The sequence below is a fragment of the Camelus bactrianus genome, chromosome 19 (genome assembly GCF_048773025.1).
Source record: "Camelus bactrianus isolate YW-2024 breed Bactrian camel chromosome 19, ASM4877302v1, whole genome shotgun sequence".
In the NCBI taxonomy this organism is placed as follows: Eukaryota; Metazoa; Chordata; class Mammalia; order Artiodactyla; family Camelidae; genus Camelus; species Camelus bactrianus.
In genome coordinates, this window is record NC_133557.1 from 6,820,200 (window position 1) to 6,842,124 (window position 21,925).

At 40.1% G+C, this 21,925-nt stretch overlaps 1 protein-coding gene across 9 annotated transcripts in view; it reads left to right on the top strand.

The window, feature by feature from the left end:
- SLC23A2 (solute carrier family 23 member 2) overlaps window positions 1-21,925 on the top strand; it is a 112,012-nt gene that overhangs the window by 24,142 nt on the left and 65,945 nt on the right. For 5 of the 9 annotated variants that reach the window (XM_074346958.1, XM_074346956.1, XM_074346957.1 and 2 more), the window contains one exon: window positions 21,020-21,281. In XM_074346958.1, the coding sequence (XP_074203059.1) occupies window positions 21,174-21,281 (108 nt within the window). In that variant the 5' untranslated portion in view covers window positions 21,020-21,173. Of the gene's footprint in view, window positions 1-9,766; window positions 9,865-11,871; window positions 11,938-21,019; window positions 21,282-21,925 lie in introns of those variants that run through there. The other 4 variants (XM_074346959.1, XM_074346961.1, XM_074346962.1 and 1 more) reach the window with 3 other exon arrangements.

The window sequence follows — 21,925 nt, forward strand, 5'->3', positions numbered from 1 at the left end:
ATGCTCTTTTGGATTTCTCACATTTTTCACAAGAAAGCTTACACATGATTATATTCCTACCAGCAGTACAGTGAAATTCACATTAAAATAAAAAAGGAATCCTGACAATGTTAGGAATTCTTACAGCCAAGTGGACTACTTTTAAGTGTGTGTGGCTAAGGTGTCCTAAAGCCAGTATGCCACAGATCCTGCCTCTCTGACCCGGTGACTCTGGATAAAATTTTGGGTATACCCTTCATACTCTGAAATCTTGTGTTTTGCTAGTACAAACTTAGGAACCAAAAAGATTCTGAAAAATATGGATTCCTCACTGCATGAACTCAAGGTTAGCATAAAGTTGGATAAAGAAGGATACTTGGTATAAATTGTGGTCATTGCTTTGAAGGTATGGGTTGTGGTCATTGCTTTGGAGGGAACAACAGTAAAGGGAGGTGAGCGGCTTGATTTGGATTTTGTTGGGTTTGGAAAGGATTTGCTGAGGAATTGATCAGTTAAACAGAGATCTGAAGTATGAATAGGACTCCCCCAGATGTTACTGCTTCCAGGCGATGAGAATAGCTGGCTCTGCTCTCCGGCCTTCATCCAGCAATGCCTGTCAGTTTTGGAGTTCACACCGGTCTGTGATGCCACCCTCCGTTCACTTTTTTGCCATCATCTACCAACTTCTTGGCCATTATGTGCCTTAGATGTTGGCTGCTGGCTTGCTATGTTTCTTTCCACTGTGTCTTCAAACATCATCTCCAAGTTGTTGGCTCACCCCGCCTCTGAACCTCGCTCTCCCTCCACGTTGTCTTTCTTTAGGGAGTTTTACTTCCAGTTCACTTCAGCTCTCCTGGGCCTCGTCATCTCCCAGATGCCACTTTGGAACCTTGATCCTGGAGAGCCTCTCCTTGGCACACATTCTGTCCTCCTCGCTCTCGTTTGTCCTCCAGTGGTCCCTCTTCCTTGGGCACTCCAATGTTTGTTCTCTGGCTTCCTCTTGCCTCCCTCACCCTTCTCACCTGCTGTGGACTCCAGGGAGTCTCGGGACTGTCATCTCACCAACATCTTGATTTTCTCACTCTCTGAACTGGTCCCGTAACTTGTCAGCTTTCCTGGCACAGTCTTACTTAATTTTTCTGTGTTTTTTTGTTAGTTGCACTCTGCTGGAGAGAAATCAGATAACAAGGTGACATTTCCTTTTACATATCTTTACATACATAAGTTTTGGGCTCAGCTAGATCCTTGACACACCCCCTCCTCCTTTATGTCAGTCATTTTGTTCCTCCTGTTCCCAAATCTCTCCACCTTGACCTCCATGTCTTAGTTCATTAGGAAAATAAGTCATCAGATAAGTGCTCCCTCAACTTCCTGCCTCACAGAGTGTTGAGTAATAGTGACTATCTGTATACATCTCTAGCCACTTTATTCCACAGAGGAGATGAGGCAATCACCACAGATGGTTCATGTGGGCCTGTTGTAACAGATTCTAAAAGTTTTCCACCCAGGGTTGCAGGAAAACTGCTTGTTGCTCCCTTTTGGTGGACTCAGAACTTCTGATCTCTGGTTTATTGGGAGATGTTTGTGTTTTACAGAAGACAGGATTTTAGAAGTGGCACAGCCCTTGGAGAGGGGTGGATCAGAATCACCTCCCAAGGTGGCAGAGCTCATTCATGGCACAGGCTGGGCTGGAATCTCCACCAGTGGCCTTTCTTTATCCAAAGTAAAAATACTTCAGATTCTTTTCTCCCTTGGTGGGAGGGTGGGGATGGGATTGGAGGTGAAGAGGACATCAGATTTCTTTGTAATTGAACAAAGGAAATAATGGGTATACATGGCACAAAATTCAAAAGGTCCATGAAGACAGATGTGGAAAGTAAGTCTCTCTTACTGGATTCCAGTTCCCCCTATGGAGGCAACCGCTTTTACCAGTTTTTATGTTTATTTTGTGTATACGTCAAGAGGTCATCTTTGTAAAAATTTTGCTTTTAATTGGGAAATTTCAAATACAAAGAAGTGAAAAAAATGAATCCTCATATGTCAGATACCCAGGTGTAATAAGTCTAAACATGTTGTCTTTGCTTTAGGTTTTTTTTTTTTTTAATAAGAAAACATTTAAAATACTCTTTGTATCCTTTGCTAATTTTATCTTCCTCCCTCTCACTCCTGGAGGTAACTTTGCAGTCCACATTTTTACTTTTGTATTACATATTTCTGTATCTGTAAGCCCACATACAGTATTGACTGCATGATTTAAAACCTTAAATAAAAGATCTCAGGTAGATGTGTTCTGCAGCCTATTTGCTCATTCAAGTATGTTTTCAAGTCATGTTGACCCAAATGGCTAGAGTTCATTTGTTTTAACTGCTCTGTTTTACTCCACTGTTTAAACATACCGGTACTTATTTTTATATTCTCCTATTGATGTGTTGGTTGTGTACTGTTTAAACAGGGTGGAGTGTGCTGAGAAGTGGCATTGCTGAATCGTAGTGCACACACATCTTCACCCTGTCACCAAATTGTTCTCCCAAGTATTTGAACCAATTTACATTCCCAGCAACAGTGGAAACTTTCCTGTTTATCTGCAGTCTTATCAACACTTGGTATTAAACTCTTCTATTCCTGCATTGTCAGATAGGTGTGAAATGATATCTCTAAAATCGCATATGCCATGGTTTATCTATTGACTAAAGGTTTGGGCTATTGTAAATAAAGCCACTATAAATATTAATGTATAGGTTTTTTGGAATAAAAGTTGTCATTTCTCTGGGTAGATAGCCAGGAGAATATTGCTGGGTCTTAGGGTAAGTGTTTTAACTGTATAAGAAGTGGCCAATTTTTTTTCGAAAGTGGTTGTGCCGTTTTACCAACCCACCAGGAGTGTATGAAAGTTCCAGTTGTTTTGTGTCCTTATTGGCACTTACTATCCTAGCAGTTTTTTTTAAAAAATATGAATGTTACTTTTTTTTAACCCAAAGAATTAAATTTAAAAACAGATTATATTTTTAAATGATTTAAAGTAATTGATTTTTGCCTTCTTTGGTCTTGCATGATCTTTTTTTCCTCTTTAATTTAGAATCAGAGCATTATGTTAGGGTAACCAAGTAATGATAAAGAAATGGTATAGTGCTGCATAACATTTGCAGGCTACTGCTAGAAAGTTTGGTAAATGTATCTTTCTTGCTACTGTCAGCAAAGTTCATATGGTTAGAATCTTTAATTTACTGATTGGTGTTTTTTTTGGTTTTATTTCTGGAAAATACGTATTAAAACTTTACAGTCAAGGGCATTGAGTTCCCATTTTAATGACATCATCCACCTACTTGTGTAAAACCTCCCCCCAACCCCTGTCTTTGAATAAGATTCAACTTGAGGATGCTTGTTCCATTACTAAAGTCAAAAGTAGAAAAACCACAGATGTAGGCCAACACTTTTGTTTTACAGAGCAAGACATCTGGGCTCACAGGATAACGACTTCCCTGCACTTACACGCATGCATGGTCTCCTGTGTGGGCTTCGGATCCTCAGTTGGTGCCGTTTTCCCACTGCCCCTTATGTTCTACTTCAAGGTGCTGACCAGGAAACACCGTAATGTGAATCTTGAGCATGAAGGATGCCACATCTTAAGACACAATGGAATTAATTTGAGATTTGAAAAAGCTTGTTTTTGACTTTTTTTGCCAAATAATTCTGGTTTGTGTTGTCAACACACATTCCAGGTTTTGCTTTGAGATTATAAATGAAAAGGCCAGCCTTTAAGTGTCTGCCAGAGAAGCCAACATAATAGGTTAGTCAATAGTCAAGGTTAACAGTGAATTTATTCATCTCACAACATGTTTACTCTTTATTGTGATCCTTCCATATAGTTTCTCTGAAGGAAAATAATACTCAGCCAGGTTTGAAATATGTACTGATAGGTAACTGATTTCTTTTTGAAAATTTAGTAACTGAGGTTATTCCAGATGTGTTGTCTTGCCACATTTTCTCTCTACATGTGTGTGTTTTTGTGTGTGTATGTGTGTTTTTACGGTATGATTTTGGCTGTTCTAAAATACCCAAATATGAAATAGCTTCTTTTTTAGATAATCCGGCTCTTTTTTTCTTACAGTTTGACTGTCCCTAGAGTATTGATTCATTCACATGCTCAAAGATGGTTCCTGCAGCCAGTGGGAAGAAGAAAGAGAGAGGGCATGTTTACTCCCACTCTTATCCCATTTACCAAAACATTGTCACATGGCTACATTTAGCTGCAAGGGAGGCTGGGAAATGTTGCCTGAATTTAGCTGGTTGTGTGCTCAGCTTAAAATCAGAATTTTTTTCCCCCACAGCTATTGTCTCTATTTTATTTTATTTTTAAAATTTATTACTTTTTAATTTTTTAAATTGAAGTATAGTTAGTTTACATTGTGTGTTAATTTCTGGTGTACAGCATAGTGATTCAGTTATATATATATATATATATATATATATATATATTCCCTTTCATATTCTTTTTCATTATAGGCTATTACAAGGTATTGAATATAGTTCCCTGTGCTATACAGTGGGACCTTGCTGTTTATCTATTTTATATATTCAAGGCCTTTTTAAAAAAAGTTTACTTATTAATTGACAGAGGACTCACACCTGGTGGTCTCTGACACTTCTAATGAAATAGACAAGTTGCCATATGAATCAAAACAATACATAGTCAGAAATAAGTTGGATTTTAGTTGTCTACTAAATTTTCCAAAATATTTTAAAAAATCTTACATTTTATAATTTATGTTAACCAATTGCCATTTAAATGTTGTAAACTAGAGGGTGCTGTTAGTCAAAACATTTGCTTTCAGTGTTTAGAGACATTCCCCCCTATCTCCAGCCCCCAGGCCTTATTACAGGATCGGAGTAGTTTTTGTCTGGTTGATGATTCTTAATCTCCTTTGTTGTTGTTGTTGTTGTTTTTTCTTTTTTCCTTTTTCTTTTTTTGGTACATATATTTTTATTGAAGTATAGTCAGTTTACAATGTTGTATCAATTTCTGGTGTACAACATAATGCTTCAGTCATACATGAACATACATGTATTTGTTTTCATGTTCTTTTTCACCATAAGTTACAAGATAATGAATATAGTTCCCTGTGCCATACAAGTATGAACTTGTTTATCCTTTGTTGTTTTACTCAGTTATACAACAGTAGGGGCACTGAAATGTAGGTATGTAACATTTCTTTGGAAAGGCAGAAGTTGATAAGTTTAAAAAAAAAAGTTTAGATCTTGTCCTTAAAGAGAAAATATAAATCAGAGATTACATCAATCAAATTAGATATTTTCAAAAACATAATTATTTCTGAAGAATTAAACATTTTTTTCAGTATTTGGTCAAGTAGATATATGTTAAAAAAAAAAAGTATTTGGCCGAGTTTAGCCTCTTGGTTGTTTTGCCTAATTTTTTGTCCTGTATTTACTAACCTTGTATCGATGCCAACAATTGAGCTACTACTAATTTTGCCTCCTAGTACATTGGAAAGGGCAAAACTAAATCTTAAATCAGGTGAACAGAGTGAAAATTTGAATCCCACCTTGCAGAGATAAGCACTGTAAACTGCTTGGTGCATCGTCCTTTGCTTTCTTAGCACTCTTGCACGTGTGTGTATACAATAGGTAGGCACATCCATTACCTGTGAATAATTCTTTTGTCTTCCCTTTTCCATTATTTGAACTTTAAAATCTTTTTCTTGCTGTGTGCATTAGAACTTCCAGAATGGTCTTCTGTTATGGAGGCCATATCACTTTCTTCTGTTTTTTGGCTTTAATGTGCTCTTTCCGGGTTTTTCAGAGTTTAAATATCTTTTTGGCTTTTGGGATGAGATAGGGATACTTTTGGAGGACATTTTTCTTTTGTGTCGGAATGTGCAAGGGGTTTCATTTGAAAATGGATGCTGAGCTTTATCAGATGCCTTTTTGGTTTCTGGTTTTCCATTTGGATCTTAGGGTTTTTCTTCCTTCTACCTGTTGATGTGAGTTGTAATACTAACTTTTTTCCTTCTCTTGTGCTTTATCAAGTTTGGAATCAGCGTTATGCTAGATTTCTAAAATCACTGACAAGCTTTCCATCCTCTCGCAGTGCTCTGGGAGCTGTCTGATCAGCATAGGAATGAACTCGTCCTTAGTGCTTGGAGACGTTTGCCTGGCAAGCCTCCTGGGCCCTGTGCATTTTTGAATGCAAGGTGTCTTATCTGCCTTGGTCTTAAGAGGCTTGTTTAAGAGCCCTCTTGGATGTATTTATCAAATTTATCAATTTTGTTGCTTATTTCGTAGCTATTTTTCCCTCTCCCTCTTTTTAAAAAATTTTCTTTAGAGCATTTTGTTGCTTATTCTTTCTTAATTGCAAGGGTATTTTTAACACTCTCAATTTCACCTTTGATATAACAGGTAGTTGGGAGAAAGGCTGAAATTTTTGAAGTTGTTAAACTTTATTGGTTGATAATTACTTTTTTAATCTCTTTTTGACGTTATGATCCAGCAGTGAGAAATGTTCCTTTTCTTGTGGGAGCTGATATTTTCATTTCACATGGTGCTCGATTTTCACTAATACTCTTTAGCCATTGAAAAATAGAGCTCTATTTTCTATGGGGTGCAAAGTTTGATACTTACTATGTTAGCCTTATTCACTATGTTGGTCGGATTCTCTAATCAATGCAAAATAAAATTAACGTGGAGATCTAGCTTTTGCTCATTACCCCTGTACACTTTTGCTACCTGTCTTCTTGGAGATAGATAGGTATGTTTGTAAAGTGTTGGTCATTTTCTATGTTGCTAACCATTACGGGCCTTATTTCATTGAAAATGTTCAGAACATAAAAATTGGCATAATATTTCTATTGTGAATTTTGTAATTTAGTGATGTAAAATGACCCTCTTTTCCCCTTTTAATACTTTCTGGCATGAATTCCATTGCATCTGACATTTAAAAATAATAAAGCAGCATTAATGTTGCTTTATTTTGGTTTCACTGTTTAAAGTCCGTCGTAGGCATTTTTTTTGATGACACCTGAGAATATTTTTAATTGAATGGATTTAATTTACAGATTCAGTTTTAGTCTGCAGTCTGTTTCATATTCTAATAGTAGTTTCCTGTAAGTAAAAAAATTTAAAAAATACACAAAACACCTTTCGCCAGTTGTCATAGCTAAGATTTAATCCATTCCTGTCTGGGAGAAGGGCTTTAGCATCTTCTCGTTTCCTGTGTTCGATCTTTATTAACATGCTCTTGTTTACTCTGCTTTGTTGTTTTTAATTACATTGTTAACATTGCATAGCATATGCTTAGAGAATAATTTGATGTATGCACTCAGTTTTATAACTGGGTTTATGTCCTGATCTTGATGGTTTTGGCATACATTATTAGCAGTCCTGTTTATTAGTGGCTTCTCTGAATTTTGCCTCTGTGTGGTTGGAATATAGCCTCAGGCTTTGCTTTTTTTCTTTCTCAGCCCGTGCGTATATGAAATGACAGGTTTTGGCTTTTTTACACAAAGGGCAACTTGTTTGGTTATAAAATTCTTTGGGAAAACCTTTCAGTTCTCTATAGATCTGCATTTTCTATGGACTTCTGGCGTTTAATGTTGCCTTATAAAATCCTGGGGCTAATCTTAATTATTGCTACTATTTAAGTAAACCAAACATTTCCCCCTTCTCTCTGGATGTTCCTATGACCTTTTTTCATCCTGTGGTTAAATTATTTTGCCAGGATATGTGCAGGTTTAGTTTCTTCTGATTTTGTGTGAATCATGTGCCCATCTCTATACTCAGATTTTTCTTACTCTCGGAATTAGTTGTTTCTTATTCTATATCTTTTGTATATTTGAGTCTGTTTCATTGTTCTTTTAAAAAAGGTTTTATTGATAAAATGACTATAACTCAATAAAAAATGTTTTTAAAAAAAGGTTTTATTGAGCTAAAAATCACATACCTTAAAGTTCTCCCTTTAAAATATACAGTTCAATGGCTTCTTTCTAGTGAATCATCAGACTTTTGCAACCATCACCACAATCAAGTTTTAGAAATTTTCTTCATCCCACAAAGAAATCTCAAACCCATTAATTGTCTCTCCCTGTTCGCATCCCCTGTTTCTGCCCCACCCCCAGGCAACCACTAATCTACTTTCTGTTTCTATAGATTTGCCTATTCTGGACATTTGATATAAATGGAATCCTACAGCATGACTGGCTTCTTTGTTTTTTTGTTTTTAAGTCCAGTTAAGAAGCACTGGATTATTCCTGTCCTGACTTTGTTCCTTGCTTTTTTTTTCTACCATGGTTATCTCTGAACTGTGATTGCCTTTCTGGACTTTTCTTGTCTCTAGCAGTTTCTCAAGTCTTTCAGTTTTCTGTTTTCTGCAGTTTCACTTCTCTTTATTGCTTCTAAGCTAATTTTGTACTCTTTGTTTCCTCATGATTCTTCCCCACCCCAGCTTGTTGTCTCTTGGTTTCAGTCCATTTTCTTCAGGTCTCTGATTCTGTTTCCTTTTTTGATATGCAACTGTCTCTTTTTGTTTTTCATTCTTTTCTCTGTTGTTCCAAATTGAAGCTTTTTTTGGTTCCTGCAGTAGAATCTTTTTGACGTTTGGATCTTCTCAGAACATCCCGAGAACAGTTCTTGTATTCAGGATACAGGAACTGAAATATTTTTTCCATAGACCACACACTGGGTTTTTTGTCTTAGCTCAGGTTGAAGCAAGGGACTATCTGATCAAGTTGATCTGGTGGGTCGGGTGTGTCACGTGTGACCTGTGTTCTGGGCACCCATGGTTGTCAGTCTTGCCCCTGAACAGTGAAAGTGCTTGGCTTCCAGCCTTCTCCCCAGCTTCTGCTATGGCTTCTCCCCTAATCAAGTGGCATCTTCCTATTACGTTCACTACTGATTTCCTTAAGATTGTTCGTGAATAAGTAATACTTAAGCTGCTTTCTTCCAGGAGTTGTCCTGGTTCTCCTTTTGCATTTATCTCAGGGCTTCCATCTTCCAGGATGTGCTTAGAAGCCCCTTCTGCCTGGCTGTTTTCTCATCCAAGTCTCGTGGTTCCTGTCTGGACTTGGAAGGTGCAGGCTGGTGTTGGAGGAGATAGAGGCAGGCATTTGCCCTCTCACAACACATACCTAAGGGGCATTCAGGGCTGGAAAGCACAAAGTCTGACTGTAGGTGCAGCTTCTTCCCTCTTACTGTTACTAGATTGTCAGAGTGTGTTTGCCTTTTTTTGTGTATTCACGGGCACTTCCACTGCCCATGGGGGCCTCTTCAGCTGGGTCTACGCCCCAGGTGCCTCGTCCAGTTGGGTTCCAGTAATTAGCTCTCAATGTCACAGTTATTGTTGGCTTTGCCTGTCATTTAATGAAGAAATCATACCTTCAGATCTGTTTCTAGTCTCTCTAGGTCTTTGAGCTTTGAAAACAGTTGTCTTTGGGCCCCTGATTGGGGAAATGAAAAATTACCAGGGAGTAAAATTAATCTCCCTTTTCACTGAGTGAAAGCGGTGTGGGTGGACTTGTTCCTCTGAACGGAAGGGTTTGGGAAGATAGGTTTTAATTTTCCTTATTTATGTGGGTTTGAGAAATGTAATCCCAGGAGCTGCTTGGTTTCCACAATAGAATATCCAGCCTGCCAAATATAAAGCTGCTACAGATTGGTGGTAAACAGCCCATTCTAGAGGCATGCAGTAACCGTTTGTAACCAGGCGGTGGCTGTTGTATAATACAAAATAAATAGCTTTTCTGACTAGGTCATGTGGTTATACAATTTTCATGAGCCTGTGTGGATTATAAAAGCTGAAATTCCTTCTGCACCTAAAGTGTCTCATGCTGAGCATCAGGACGATCCCAGCCTCACAGGGATCCCAGCACAGAACTGGTAGGTGGGGCACTGATGATGGAGTATTTGGGGGGATAGGGTAAGATTTCAGTCTGCAGGTAAAGACGGTTTCTTGGTACATATGCTTTGCTGTGGGTAATTAGTATCTCTGTGTCTGTGTGCACCTAGGTTTGTGGGTGTCTGTCTCCATGTGCATGCATCTCTGACTGTGTAGGCTCCTGTCTGTTACCATGTGTCTGTTTTTTTGTTGTTGTTGTCTTGTTTTTTTGTTTTGTTTCTTTTTTTTTTTTCAAATATGTGGCTGTGTGTACATCTGTGGGTGAAGAGCGTATGGCTCAACTTTACTCACCTGGGTTATCAGAAAATCTCCAGTCTCTCTCAGCGATGTCAGACATATTTAAGTATTGATAACAGAACATTAACATTTATGCGACTCTTAGAAGGTAGTGCCTTTTATTAAATATATGAAAGTGACAATAAAAACCTGATCCAGATTCAATGTTTTTTAGGTGTCCATTTACCTTATTCTTTGGGTAAGGTCCAGTCCTGGGACTTCCAAGGCCCTTGTTTATGTTTTCTTTTATACAGAATTTTAGGGGTTCAAGGAAAAGTAAGTACATGAACAACAAGGAATATAGATTAGACAAACTTCATGGAAAGCTGGAGTCTCTTTTATAGCTGAATGTATCTATTTTTAATCCTTTTAAGGTTTTGGGGATGTAAAAATGTCAGGTTCAGACACTGAAAAAGGCAGTACATCTTTACCATAGTATTCTAAGTAATTGTAGTCTCTGTATTGAATAAACGTGTTTTTCTTTTTATGGATTAGGAGGAACATGCTCCTTTGCAGGGGGAAAAAAAATATATATATAACATACTCACAGGTATAGGATGTTTATTAAAGGTCAGGGAAAAGGCTCCCATTTATTGAAGGTCATGGAAAAGCTATTTTGGTCACTGTGTACTTGGTGTTAACCTGGAGAAGAATTACAGTGTCCCAGCCCCAGATAATTTCTGTGCAATGTCAGCAAACCCACTTTTCAGGCACTAGGTAATCCATCAGGATGGGAGAGATTTTAGAACCCCCTTTTTTATCTTGGGAATGTCTGTGGGGAGAAGGAGACAGAACTCTTGGTAAGCTGGACTAGGGGGCAGCAGAGGTGGGGTGGGGAGAAAAAAGAAGAGATTGCAGAGGAGATTTGCAAATGGGATTCTTCCAGACTATAGGAAAAGAGCAGGTGGTTGAGAGAACTAAGAAACTGCCAAAATCCAGTAAAACTGAGCAGGTATCACAGGTAGTTAGGAAAGTAGGGACGGGTGGAGCTCAACCTCTTTCTGCAGGCTAGAGAAAAAAGTTGGTTTTGGCATTTGGGGCAGAGGAAGGATGAGAACATTCCAAAGAGGAATGGTGTGGTCTGAAGATCAATTCAGGGAGAGAGCTGATGAGTCCATTTGAGCTTGAGGCATTGAAATGGTCCTCCCAGCACACGTGCAGTGCCTTCTCAGATCAAGTCTCTGAAAGAGACTGAAAGGGTCTTCTGCAGGCAGAGCGTGTTTTTAACATCTTCCATTTCATTTTATCAGTTTACGCATTTCACTTTATGTTCCAAAAATATTTGTGTTCAATTAGGAATGATCTTCCCCACCCACCTCACTCCATGGATGTTCCCAGAATATTTGCTACATTTAATCCAGTGGCTTTGAGTCCTCTCTGGCCCACTATTGAGGACTCCAACTCCATTTTTAGATGATTTCTAAGTAGACCAGCAGCATTTGCTTAAGGGCCCTTTTCTTCCCTCTTCTGAGCAGGGGGGTTGCCATGGGCACCTCATATGCCTTGGGGCTGTGGCTACTCACACTTTGCCTCCTGAGTGTCTCAGCAGGTGGTTTCTGAGATGGAACCTGGCAATTTCTGGCTCTGCTTTAGAAATCCAGGTTTTATCTGACTTTTTAAAACTTCTCTTCTTAAGAGAACAAGTGGGCAACCCGATGTCAACTGAAAAAAGTGCACAACCTAAAAGTTGAGCATTATGTTTTATTTGGCAGATTTTCTAAGGACTTCAAGCCCAGGAGACAGCCTCTCAGATTGCTCTAAGGGACTGCTCTGAAGAGGTAAGGGAGGAACCGAAATATGTAGGAGTTTTGCAACGAAGACCTGGTAGTTGGAACATCAAAAGATTACTGTTAATTTAAAAAAAAGCCAGACATCTCAAGTTAAGGAATTTAGTGCTTTTCTGTGTATGAAAAGTTGCAAGAGTCTGGGCTCATTGAAATCATTACTTTGATATGCACCTTTGCTTTCTGGGGCCCTGTATCCTGTTCTTTCCCTTCCTGAGACCCCTGTGAGTGCACATTTGGGGACGGCTACAGTGGCTGAGGGCTTGGCAGAGGGCAGCTGGTTTGTGTCCACCTGAGTTCCCTCAGGGCTCACTGTAGTGGCTTGATGGCTGCGACATCCTTTGTTTACCGATGTGGCAGGCAACATTTTCCATTCACACCAAAGACAGTGGCAGAAGCTGACACAGCTCTTCGGAGTGCAACAGAGATTTTCTTGATCGCAGTCACCCAGGTGGTTTGGTTTTGGGCTCTGATAGATTTTAAAGAAAGGTCATTCTGAGGCCACGATTCTGGGTACTCTCTCCATCGTTGTGATAGGTTATTATCAGTGTCATCATCTCGTACTTTGGCATGGATATGTTAGTTTAAGCTCAGTAAATAAAACCTGATTTAAATTGGGCACTTGAAATATGCCTTTTGCGGGGGAGGGTATAGCTCAGTGGTAGCTCATTGGTTGTGCTTACCATGCACGAGGTCCTGGGTTCAATCCCCAGTACCTCCATTAAAAAATAATAATAGATAAAAAACCTAATTACCTCCCCCTCACCAAAAAAAAAAAAAAGGAAAAAAAAAGAAGAAATATGCCTTTTATGTCACTGGGCAGAGCTTTAGGTTACATTAGCGACCTTTAGGCTCTTTTTGACTGACCCACAGTACAGAGTATTTTACCTTGAAACTCTGAATTACACTTATATTGTGAGATGTGCTCCAAATTTTTTTATTCTGTTAAATTTCATTGTTTTACACATTCTAGCTGACATCCTAAGTCAATATCATGGCCCACTAGTGGGTAGTTGTTAGGGAACATGGTGGGCCACTGCGTGGGTGGTAAAAGAATTTACCAGAGACAAAGGAAAGTTTAAGGAAGAAAGAAAAGTTTGATACCTGCTATAGGCAACAGCTGGCTGCACAGACCAGAGCTGCCTGTGTGAGCATTGGGGTGAATGTGTGGGGTCTTTTATTGGGGGGAAGGGTCACACGAGGGCTGCACGATCAGTTCATACGCAGGTACTTGATTGGTTGTAAGTGAGGTGAGACTTACTAGGGGCTACTTTGAATAATGGGATTTATGAGGCAATGAGGCCTGTCCCCCTGGGTATTGTGAGATTAGCCATTTCCTGGGGGCGGTTAGTTTTGTTAGGGTAAACACAAGTCAAGGGAAGATGCTTTTATCTTGCAGAAATGCAGGTATGCAGAGGGTCCTGAAATGGGGAGTGGGGGTTAAGGATGCCAGTCAGCACCAGGCACACGGAGAGCCCAGGATGGGGTGTTTTATGAACTTCACAGAGCGCAAGCTGGCTCCACATTCCCAGAGAGCGCCAGCCGGCCCCACAGTAGTGACGTGCAGTTTAAAAATGAAGAGCAAAGGTTCTTAGAGTGTTTTGAAAAAGGCTGTAGGATGATTGGGTTTTTTTTAGTTACACCCTGTGAGCATAACTGTAATCACAAGATCAAATAATCACTTCTTACAGGTTCACTTCATTACTGCTTAAGTGGAAGGATCCTAACTAGCTAGGATCAGCGTTAGAATTGTAAATTCCCTAAAGCAAGACTATGTTTTAGGCAGCCATTTCAATCATTTTATTTAAAGGAGGTTGATCACATACAAGTTGAGGATATCTGTTCCAATAATCTTTCTTTTGACTTGAAATAAAAGCGTTTAGGTCAAATGTTAGCATTTAACAGAATTTAATGGAGCTGCCACAGTTCAACTATAATCCTCTAATAATGGGATTTAAGCGGAGAGCCACAGATTGGCTTTTAAAATATGCTTTATCATTGAACCTGGCAGGCTCTGAAAGTTCTTGTGTGTATCGTGGGAAGGACGAAACAACCAGTTGGCAAGCTGGGGTTTCCTTATGCCACAGTTTTCCTTCTGGTCATATACTCTTACCTGTCGAGATAGGTTTCTGCCAGTGGAGAAAATAGCTTTATCCCACCCAGGTTGCCCATCCAAAGGTGTTTATCTGAGGACTACTAGTATCAGAACATCTGCGCATTTGTTAAAAATGCAGATTCCCAGGTTCCAGTACAGGTCTATGGAATCAGAATTTGGGAGAGGGGACATTTTTTTAAGTTGGTGGGATCATGGGAGTTAAAATTTGTTTTGTTTTGTTTCTAAAATCAGTTTTACTGAGGTATAATTCACATACAATAAGTGGATATACATACAAATGGAGCCACCAGAACCATAGCCAAGGTATGGAACAGTTCTGTCACTCCACAGGTTCCTTCCTCCACCTTTGGATGCCCTCCTTCCCGTATTTGCTGCTGTAGGTCACCACTGGCTGCTTCCTGCCACCATAGGTTAGTTTTCCTTGTGAGGAATCAGGTAGCATCTTGTGTCTGGCTTCTTTCACTCTACGTAAGCGTCTGTGCGATTTCTGCATGTTGTTAGGTACAGCAGTTTCTTCCTTTTAATTGCTGAGTATTCCTTTGTATGGGCCCCCCGTGGTTTGTTTATCCATTTGCCTGTTGATGAGTTTGGGGCTATTATAATAATAAAAACAGCTTGGAGCATTTTTCTACAAGTATTTGTGTGAAAGAAATCTGCATATTGAATAAGATTCCCAGTTGAGTCTTAGGCACGTAAACCACCAAATCTCATTCTCTCTATTCTTTTTTTTCTTATTCTCTATCACTTTAGAGAACTGTTGGTTTTTGTGTCTAGATCAAAAGATGGATTTGCCAGGCAGTTAAGTTTTTAATGTAGTATTCATTCAACGCCATCTATTTGGGGTAAATGAGTATCTCATAAACATTTTTTGAGTTCTGTGCTAAGAACTAGAGTATTAAGATGAAATGTCCACAGGGGGATACTATCCTTTAGAGGACTCTTAGTGATGAATTCACTCAGCCGATGAAGTGCTTTGTATGTTGTGTGCCAGGGACTGCGAGGTGCTGATGATGGGAGGACATGTTTTCTTAGGATCTGGTTGCGCTTCCAAGAGACACAAAAAGTCCTGGTATTCCGCTCCAGGAGCAGTTCAGCCCTTAAATCCTCTGTTTAGATAGTACCATCATACTTGGGGCATGGTAAGCCACAGTTGAAAGATTTGACACTGATTCCTGGACAGGAGAGAAATGGTCAGATAAAAAAATTAAGTGCCAAAGAAGTGGTCACTGACTGAACAGCTGATGAAATAAGTACTAATTAAAAGCCATTATTCTGCATGATTATTGGTGGCTGGAGGGCTATTGAAAATTTTGTTGAAGATCTGAATGTTTTTCTTTTCTATTTACTCATAGCAGAGTTCCCCAAATCGCTGTTCTCCCACTGTGTCAGGCTTACATTTAGTGCGGTTGATTTTTTTTTTTTTTTTTTTTTTTGAGTCTGTTATGATTTCTTGCTTTCTCTAAGGTAGTGATTTTTTAACTCTGGCTGCAGGGGAGCTTTATGATGCTCTGGCTGGACAGTCCTATTCAAGAGACTGTCTGGGTTGGGGACCCAGGCAATAGTATTTTTTTAATTATTTATTCATTTACTTACTTACATTGAAGTATAGTTGATTCAGAATGCTGTGTTAGTTCCTGGTGTACAGCAAAGGGATTCCGTTATGCATATTCTTTTGCCTTATAGTTTATTACAAGATACTGAATATAGTTCCCTGTGGTACACATGAGGACCTTGTTGTTTATCTATTTTATATATAGTAGCTTGTTTCTGCTTATCCCAAACTCCTAATTTATCCCTCCCTGACTCCCTTTCCCCCTTAGTAACCATAAGATTGTTTTGTATGTCTGAATCTGTTTCTGTTTTGTGAGTAAGTTCATTTGTGTTGTATTTTGGATTCCACATAGAAGTGATATCATATGATATTTGTCTGTATCATTCTGACTTAACCTCACGTAGTATAATCTCTGGATTTATTTGTGTTGCTGCAAATGGCATTATTTCATTCTTTCTTATGGCTGAGTAGTATCCCATTATGTATATATTTACAACATCTTCATCCATTCATCTGCTGTTGGACATTTAGGTTGCTTCCATGTCTTGACTATTGTTTTTTTAAATGTTTGTGGGTATTTTTGCTTATTCTTCCACAGGAATTTTAGCAAGCCCCTTTTTTCCCCTCTTAAGGTATTAATTGATTTTTATTAAATTTATTTATATCATATTTATAGGAAAATGAATATCTTTACAGTAGCTCTCTTATCCAAGAATATAGTTTGTTTTTCTCTAGTTATTCAAATCTCTCTTATGGCCCTCAGTAATAGTTTTATAGTTTTACTCTTAAAGATCATGTACTTTTTCTGTTAAACTTATTAAATACTTAATGCTGTTAATGCCCTTCTAAATAGAATTCTTTCATCCTCTTATCTTTAGGGTGAGCAGACTTTTCTGTGATATCTTAGTTTTGTGGGTCAGATGGCCTCTGTCAGATATTATTCTTCCTCAGTATTATTTACAACCCTTTAAAAATGTGAGAACGATTCATGGCTGGGGACCATACCAAACCAGGCCAGGCAGGGACTTGCCAGCTTCTGATCGAGCTGCTCGTTGCTGGCATCTGGGAAGTGTTTGAGTCAGCAGAGAAGGAGCTCTGCTCATGTGTTTGTGCCCAGCCATCTACACATAGATTCTCTCCAATTTTATCATCTCTTAATATGGTCATAGTTTGGTATTTTCCTTTCAAACGCTTCCCCTCATCTCTCTCTGTCAGTTGGACGATAGCAGTGATGACGCCAGCCGGGCTTGTCCTTGACATTAATGTGTTTATTGTATCACAGATGTGTTTGATGTTGGCTGTTAATTTCCTTTTCCAAGATTAGGTCAGAGTATTAAGCAAGCACGACTACTATATTGTATGAGGTACCTTTATTTTTTTTTTAAGTACCATTTATTCATTCCACAAATTTTGGGGAACCTTTAATACAGGTGCCAAGTTCAGCAGTGAGGAGACTGCCTCTTGTTCTGCACCTCTCTGGCTGATGAGGAAGACAGTATCTTGCTGTATCATAACCATCTTTATGGTTTCCAGATGCCATGATGAAGTGGTGATAAAAGGCAGCACTGATTGTGAGCTACCCCAAGGGAAACGGGTGAGGTAAAGGGTGCCTATTTTGGAGGAACAGCATTTGGAGGGGGACCCATCACCTTCCAGGCACTGAAAGGTGGACACTATAGCACAGTAGGGCCAAGTTTCACATTAGACGTCACGGTGGGCCTGTAGCCCATAGCCCTTTCTTAAAGAATTTGGATGTCTTTCTCCGGTGAATTAGGATGCCATCAAAGGGCCCGGTAGTTTCTGCAGAGTGGCCGTGCCGGCTGCCATAGGGCCATCAAGATGGAATATGAAAAATGAGACAAGAGGTCGTTGTGCTGCTGAAAAGATGACGGCTTGTGCTGTGGAGAGGCCAGAAGTACCCAGATTTGGGAGTTCCTGGTCTGAGGAGGGCAGGCTTTTTGGGCCTCGAAAATCGCAAGGAGGGCCGAAAGCACAGCAGGTCAGGTGGAGACGGTGCTTAAGGCCCCTGACCTGACACAGGGTCGCTTGGGTGGGGGGGTTTGGCTGTAAACTGAGGGCAGTTTTATGTTTTGTTTGTATAAACACTGTTAGGTCAGGAATAGTGATTAAAGTGTGAATTCTGCTCCACTGCTTATAACTGTGGGTCCTTTGGTAAGTTCCTTAACTTCTCTGAAGCTCAGTTTCCACTTGTGTGTAGTTAGTGTGCAAATCGAATAGTGCTGTGCCTGCTAGAGAGAAATCATTGCCATTTATACAGGGAGGGGTAAGAGATGTGTCTGGCACACATAGACACTTAGCTGGAAAACCGCTGTCATTACTGTTGTTCCTTGTTATTAGTGAAACTGATCTTTTGTCCCTCAGCCCCTCCTTTCCCCTTGTCCTGTGGCCAGGGGCAAGATAACAGTGGCCTTGTTTATTCTCTTTCTTTCAAAAGGAGTAGGAAGAGGGGGTCATTGGGTACTGTGGGTGGGCGAGCTTTCCCTGGTTCAGTTTCCCTGGGAGATTTTGCCTTTTATTTTAACACAAATCCTGTCACAGACCCTAAACTCTACCTCCCCACCCTGCTTTTATCTTTTCCTGCGTTTGCCTCTTGGCCTTGGCACTTCCCTGTACAGAAGCTCAGCTGTATGGGCGAAACGCTCAGATTTCAGACTGGTGCGTGGTTTCTGGCCTTGAGGCTGTCTTCATCGCTCCTGAGTACTCGCTCTGCCGTTCTGGCACTTTCAAGGATACATTTCGGTCTTCAGTGTTCACTGTCCTCTCCCCTCCTTCTCTTCTTTTCCCATTTGTCCACCCTTCTTAGGCTTTGTAACCCTCTCTCCCAAAGCCTTTCTCAGAGCTTCCTGCCCTGCCCTTTCTTTGGCCTCAAAAGCCTTTGTGCTTACTTGGGTCTATGTCTTAAGGACGTTCCAGCTGTTCTGTAAGAGACAGGCAGAGGGTCCTCCTCAGTACAGCTTGTGAGGGTCAGTTAAGCCCCACCACCACCGGTAGGGAAATGAGTACAGAGTACTCGATGAAAAGTGATCTTGTCAGGATGGGATTTGTCCACCTTTGTTCCTGGCTAGGGGGGCAGCAGGGAGGATTGGCTGCTGCCATGTCTGAAACACAAAAATAAAGTTAATCTAGGAGAATAAATGTTTCTACATTAAAGTCCTAACCGTGTTCCCTCATGTTAACATAGGTAAGTGTGGGTTTGGAAGCTCTGTTGGCGTGCTGATGGCGATGGGGCTGGATGAGGGACAGAGAGCTTTTTGGTCCCTCTGAATGTGACTGTATGGCAAATGGTCTTGTAAAAAAAATCTAACAGTATTTCACCGTCCTCTTTGCCTGTCCTATCTTCTGGAAAACACATGCTCCTGGGCAGCGTAAAAGTCTGTCAGGGCTACTTCAGACAGATTTTATATTTAGGGATGTTTGTTGTCACACTGTGTGTGTGTGTGTATGTGTGTGTGTGTGTGTGTGTATATACATATATATTTTTCCCCCCAGATCTTGGGCAGCTGATGGATGGTAGTGGCTAAATCACAGTGTAGATGATTGATGGATTTGATTACATAAAAATGAAAACAATTCTAAAAGATCATTCACAAAATTCATGAGCAAACAAAAAGTCGAGATATTTACATCAAATATAACAAAGAATGACTATCTGTCCTGTGCATTGTAGGATGCTGAGCAGGGCTCCTGGCCTCACCTATTAGATACTTGGAGCTCTTCCCCAGTTGTGATGACCAAAAAAATGCCTTCCAGATATTGCCAGCTGTCCCCGGGAGAAAAGTCCACTCCTGGTTGTGAGCCACGGCTTTACAGAGATGTGGATGTAATATGAATAAGAATGCAGAACGTGCACGAATGTTTAGACCAAAAGAGCCACCTCAAAAAACTGACATGTGTACCTAGCTTGAGCCCACTGAGGCAGCATGATGTTCTGGCAGCTCTTTCTCGTATTGTTTCTTTTTGCTCTCTAACTATTGAACTCTCAAATTTTGTGTAATTCTTCCTTTTCATATTTGTTTATATTTCACTTTTTTTCCCTGGCTCATCTAAATATTTGCTGAATGAAAAGTATCCCTAAGAGGCCTCCTCGAAGTTTTCCTGCTTGTCTTTCCAAACTTCTTGAAGGTCTGCCTTCACACTTGCAGGACAGCTTGTCCGGGTTATTCATTCTCTGTGGGAAATTAATTGGTACTAAGATCTGACATCATTCTCATCTGAGTGCCAGTGAGTGTTCTCTGTCCCTTCTCACTCCTACCTGCTTGTGGTATTTTTTCTTTATCATAAAAATGCAGGCACACCTAGGCACGTTTTATTGTGCCCATCCTGGTCTGGATCCTTGGTGCCCTCTCATTTTTCAAGTCACATTCTCCAATTGCTTGCTCATCTTCGGGTGGATCACTTTTATTGTTCAAGTCCGGTTTCTGTTGTTTGAAATTGAGTTTTTAAATTTCTTCTGCTTCACTGAAACTTAGCCTCATGGGACTGTTTCAGTGGCTTCTTGCTTTTGAGTTTTACTTGGATTTTCTCTTAGTTTAGAGAATTGTACAGAGTCTCTGAGAATCTCCAAGCATGTCAGGTCTATCTTGGGTCTAATAGTTTTGATCCTCCTGCCCCTTTCTTATCCCTTGCCATTTTACTTCCCCCTCACCCCCATTTTAGGGGAAGTAAATTTCTTCTTTAGGTTTATGTTGTCATTTGATTTGATACTGAGTGCTTTGGCTCTTTTCGTGTTTGGCATTCTAGCCCATGTGAAGCTCACCTTGCCACCTTCCTAGAATTCTGTGTGGCTGTTTAATCCTAGGTTGGTTTTATCTTCTCTTTTTTATGCTTGGGGTGTCTTTCTGGCCTTTAATTGGGTACCTGTAGGGAATTCAGAATTATTTTAATATCCATACAGCCATAGTAAATTGGCTACAGCTTTTCTGTCTAGTATGAGCGCCACTAAGCACAAGTGGCTATTTACATTTAACTTTGATACAATTAAAGATTCAGTTTCTCTGTTGCACTAGTCACATGTCAAGTGCTCAGTAGCCTGCGACTAGTGATGACTGTAATGGACAAGGCAGACATAGGAAATTTCCATCATCGCAGAAAATTCTGTTTCGATCATGCCGGGCTGATGCATGTCAAAGAAATCCCTATGCTGTGTTTTCTTCTTCCTGGGATGCTGATATTTTTGGTGGCCCAGCTTAGTGGTCCCTCTCTCCAGATTCAGGATCTGAGTGACTGTAAATGAAGGTGGAAAGAGACTTTAAAAGTATAATGAAGTAATGAGTTTTTTGGTGTTTGGGTATAACTTGCACACTGACTTCTCTGTGCAGGAAGCACGGTGTGTGTTTGTCTTGTGCTGTTTGTGTGTTTGACACGATTGCTGCTTTCTCTTTTTCTAGGTGCTAAGAGATGGCGCTTGTGGGGCTCATCTCTGCCTGAGAATCGGGCGCTCCAGGCCCTGGAAGAGCCAACTCTGATCCTGGGCTCCTCGCTCGAACAAGCCTTAACTTTCAGCCACTCCAGTCCATCGGCCAAACTGCTCATTTTGTCTTAATGATGGGTATTGGTAAGAACACTACGTCCAAATCCATGGAGGCTGGAAGTTCAACTGAAGGCAAATATGAAGATGAAGCGAAGCACCCCACTTTCTTTACTCTTCCGGTAACAGCGTTTCTTGTCTTCCTTTCTTCTTTAGTCACTCTCAAGTAGTTTCTGTATTGAGTAGGATTGGCTTCAATACTCCTGTTTTCTGTGGAGGTTAAGGCATCCGAAAACCACATGCTTTCCACATGAGATAGTCTTTGGGAACCCTCCTGGCTGGCAGTGGTTTTGGTGCGCTCTGTGCCCAGAGTCACCTGACAGGATTAGCGCTGAGAAGGAAGCAGGCTTTACTCGAACATGGCAAAACTGGCCAGGTGCTTGCTGTATCCTGGAGGATGTTGAAGGCTTAATTTTATCTCCAAAAAATGTGTTCTTATGACGTAAACTGTGACCCGACTTCATACTTGTATTTCAAGGTGGGAGGATGAATGAATGACATTGTTTGGAACCCAAATGTCCATGCCTTGTCTTATGGCAGCAGCATCTAAAGTAGAGGTATTTTTCCTGGACAAGCGGTATCAGTCAGATAAGGCTGATTAAACACATTCATTATAGTCAATAATATTTTTCCAGATGTAGGATTATGACTTGATGTGTATAAAGTTACCTAGAGTGTTGGTTAAAAAAAAAAAAGAGAGAAAAGCTCTTTAGTGAGGGCTTACCTCAAGGTGTTTTTCCCTTAATATTGAAAATGAGGTTACTGT